This window comes from Hordeum vulgare, chromosome 5H (genome assembly GCF_904849725.1).
Source record: "Hordeum vulgare subsp. vulgare chromosome 5H, MorexV3_pseudomolecules_assembly, whole genome shotgun sequence".
NCBI lineage: Eukaryota > Viridiplantae > Streptophyta > Magnoliopsida > Poales > Poaceae > Hordeum > Hordeum vulgare.
In genome coordinates, this window is record NC_058522.1 from 587,024,512 (window position 1) to 587,027,967 (window position 3,456).

Here is a 3,456-nt window from a genome sequence, read left to right on the forward strand (position 1 = left end):
GATAAGATCTTCGTAAAATATGTAGGATCCAATATGGACATCTAGGTACCGCTATTAGATATTGACCGGGGAGTGTCTTAGGTCATTTCTGCATAGTTCTCGAACCCGCACGGTCTGCAAACTTAAGGTTCAGTGACGTTTCAATATAGTTGAGTTATAGGTGCTCGTGACCGAAGCTTTGTTCAAAGTCCCAGATGAGATCCCGGACATCAGAGGGTTTCCGGAATGGTTCGGAAACTAAGATTGATATATTGGAAGTTGGTATTTGGATTCCGGAAGAATTCCACGCATTGCCGACAGTGTACCGGGAGTGACGAATGGGTGCCGTGGGCCCACCAGGTCAGCCCACCACGACCCAAGGGGTCCACATGTGTTTATTAGATGCACAATAAGGCTTGACAGGGTGACAAGTCATCCAAGGAAAGCCCATCAGGAAAAAAGTGGAAAATCCAAAAGAGGTGGATAATTTAGGAAGAAGTCCTAATCCAATTGGGATTGGACGAGGACTCCTCCCTCCTCCACTTCGGCCGAAGCCAAGGACGCTCCCTTGAGCCTCAAGGCTAGCCCCTCCCCTCCTCCTATATATACTAGAGATTTTAGGGTTTTTGAGACACAACTTTGCCACATGCAACCCTAAACCTCTACTTCGTAGTTCTTCCTCTAGATCAGATTTCTGCGGTGCTCAAGCGAAGCCCTGCAGGAATAGATCACCACCACCACCGGCGCGCCGTCACGCTGCCGGAGAACTCATCTACTTCCCCGTCTCTCTTGCTGGATCAAGAAGGCGGAGATCGTCATCGAGCTGTACGTGTGCTGAACGCGGAGATGCCGTCCGTTCGGTACTAGATCGGGACGGAACGTGGGACGGCGGCGATTTGGATGGCGAAGACGTTCCACTACATCAACCGCGTTTCTTAATGCTTCCCGCTTAGCGAGCTACAAGGGTATGTAGATCCGATCTCCCTCTCGTAGATGATCATCACCATGATAGGTCTTCGTGTGCGTAGGAATTTTTTTGTTTCCCAGGTAACGTTCCCCAACATACACAAGGGGGGCCGTAATGCTAAGGACAAGACCTACAAGGCGGCTTACTAAGTATGCCAGTTGGTGGCCCAGTACCCGAAGGTGGTGACTCAAGGCCCAAGAGGTGGAAGTCGCCTAGAATTTTCCTTGCTTAGGCGGTAAGGAAAGTATGAGATAGATTTGGTCATCAATAATAACACGAATCGGACTCTTGTAAACCTAGAGCCTCGACCTATATATAAAGACGAGTCCCCGAGGCCAAAAGATTTAAGTTACAATCGATCAATAGCTAGGTCAAGCGGGTCCGCTCCCTTGTAATTGATCACCAATCAATACACACAAAGCATGACGTATACTTTTACCTCGATCGTGAGGGGCCGAACCTGGCTACATCGTGTCTCTCGATTCCGATCAACCCCGACAAGATAATCACCCGGTTGTGACGATCTCACATCTAAGTCCTCACACTAGAACATCTGTCGTGACAAAACCACGACAGAACCCATAGCCACCCTCACAGCCCTCAATGCACGAGGCCGCTCTGAATCTAGAAAGCTTATTCATAAATAAAGATGTGAGTCTTAAACGCATAGCGATACAAAAGAAAGAAAAACATATAACAAGTAATACCTTTTTCAAAACCGGCAGCCCATTACGGCTAGGTGTGTGTTACTCTCGAGCGACACACAACCTTGGGGCCCATACCGACCTCATAGGCACTGAGACACCAATACACTCCAAAACTTAAAATCTTGGTATCTCAAATTTAGATGTGTATTACTACGTTAAGATCTAAAATGAGCATATGTGTATTTATGGAATATAGATGGATGGGATGAGATCCCAAATGCAATATATCCTTGTGTATTCTATGGACACTCATCATTTGGATGTCCATGAGCAAGCTATGTTATATTAATGAATCTGTGGATGAGATCCACGTTAGATGTTAGATGTTATGTTGCGTTAATTAATCTATGGATGGGATCGATCTTGGATATCCAGGATCAAGTTGTATTGCATTAAGGAATCTATGGAAGTTAGATGTGTATTACTACGAGAAGATCTAAAATGAGCATCAATGTATTTGTGGAACATATATAGAGAGCATTAAAAGGATGAGGTCCAAAATGAGCACCAATATATACTTATGCATTCTATGGACAGCCATCATTTGGATATCCATGATCAAGCTATGTTACATTAATGAATGTATGGAAGCTACTTGTGTATTAGTAAGAGATGATCACCAATCGTATTTGTGAATATAAAGGGCATTAATTATTACCGGGAGGTGCAAACTGTGCACATATTGGACACTAATTAAAATGTGTATCCATGATCAAATGGAATACCGCATTTATGAATTCTCACTGTGCGCACTATAAATACAGCCCAACCTCATGAACACCTCCATCCATCCACACCCTTCCTTATCCATCCATTTCACTCCATCTGCCTCTGCTTCAGTAGAATTCAAGGCTTCTATCTATCTATCCTTGTAGCAATGGCAACAATGGCGTCGACCTCCATCGTCTTATCCGTGATCGTCTTCCTCCTCCTTTTGAGTGCCATCACTAGTCAAGCCGACGGCTCTGGCGGTGGCAAACCTAAGGCGACAGGGCTCATAGTGGAAGCGTGCAAGAACGCCTCGGACAAGAACGAAAACATGGGTGTCACACAGGAATTCTGTTTGTCGACCCTCCAGTCAGACAATCGGAGTGCCGAGGCCAAAGACCTCCCTGGCTTGTTGTTCGTGTCCCTCGACATCCTTAAGGGCCGTGTCATTGATGCTGGCGTCAAGGTGAAGAAAATGCTGCAAAATGCTAAGAAAGGCACGGTGACGATGTATGCTCTGAATATTTGTGAGGTGGAATATGAGAAGATGGTGAGCAGGCTCAACATCTGCCAAGCCGTGATTAAGGATGACAAGGAGGGGGACCTGCTGTCCTTCCGTCGGCTGTACCACTGTGTGTATATGACCGACTACAATATCCAAGAGTGCGGATTTGAGCTTCCAAATGTGCGAGGGGCAGAGGCGGTGCTCAGTCAAAACGATGGGCTGCACATTGCGCTCAACCTCAACACCTGCTTGGTTGCACTATATTATGATGTCAAGTAGAGTACGTATTAATTAGATTACTACTACTGTATGATGTTAATTTGCTTTAAATTATCTGCCAACGAGAAAAGATGTACTCTTATTTGAGATAATAAAATAATCATAACGTTTGTTGTGGTGTGGCACAAATTTTACTACGCCTACTCATTTTTGGCTTAACCATGCATGGTTGTGGACAGGAGCCTCATTTGTAGAACCAAGTACTCCATCCGTTTCTAAATATAAGACCTTTTAGATATTACACTATAGACTAGATACGGAGCAAAATGAATGAATCTATATCCTAAAATATGACTATGTATGTGGTTCAT

The 3,456-nt window shown here is 44.8% G+C and overlaps 1 protein-coding gene across 1 annotated transcript; it reads left to right on the forward strand.

Moving 5' to 3' along the window:
- Nucleotides 1-2,448: 2,448 nt before the first annotated feature.
- Nucleotides 2,449-3,249, forward strand: LOC123399725. Its single transcript, XM_045094112.1, has one exon. It carries the CDS (start codon nucleotides 2,531-2,533, stop codon nucleotides 3,143-3,145), a length of 615 nt encoding a protein of 204 aa, XP_044950047.1. The 5' UTR covers nucleotides 2,449-2,530; the 3' UTR covers nucleotides 3,146-3,249.
- The last annotated feature ends 207 nt before the right edge of the window (nucleotides 3,250-3,456 follow it).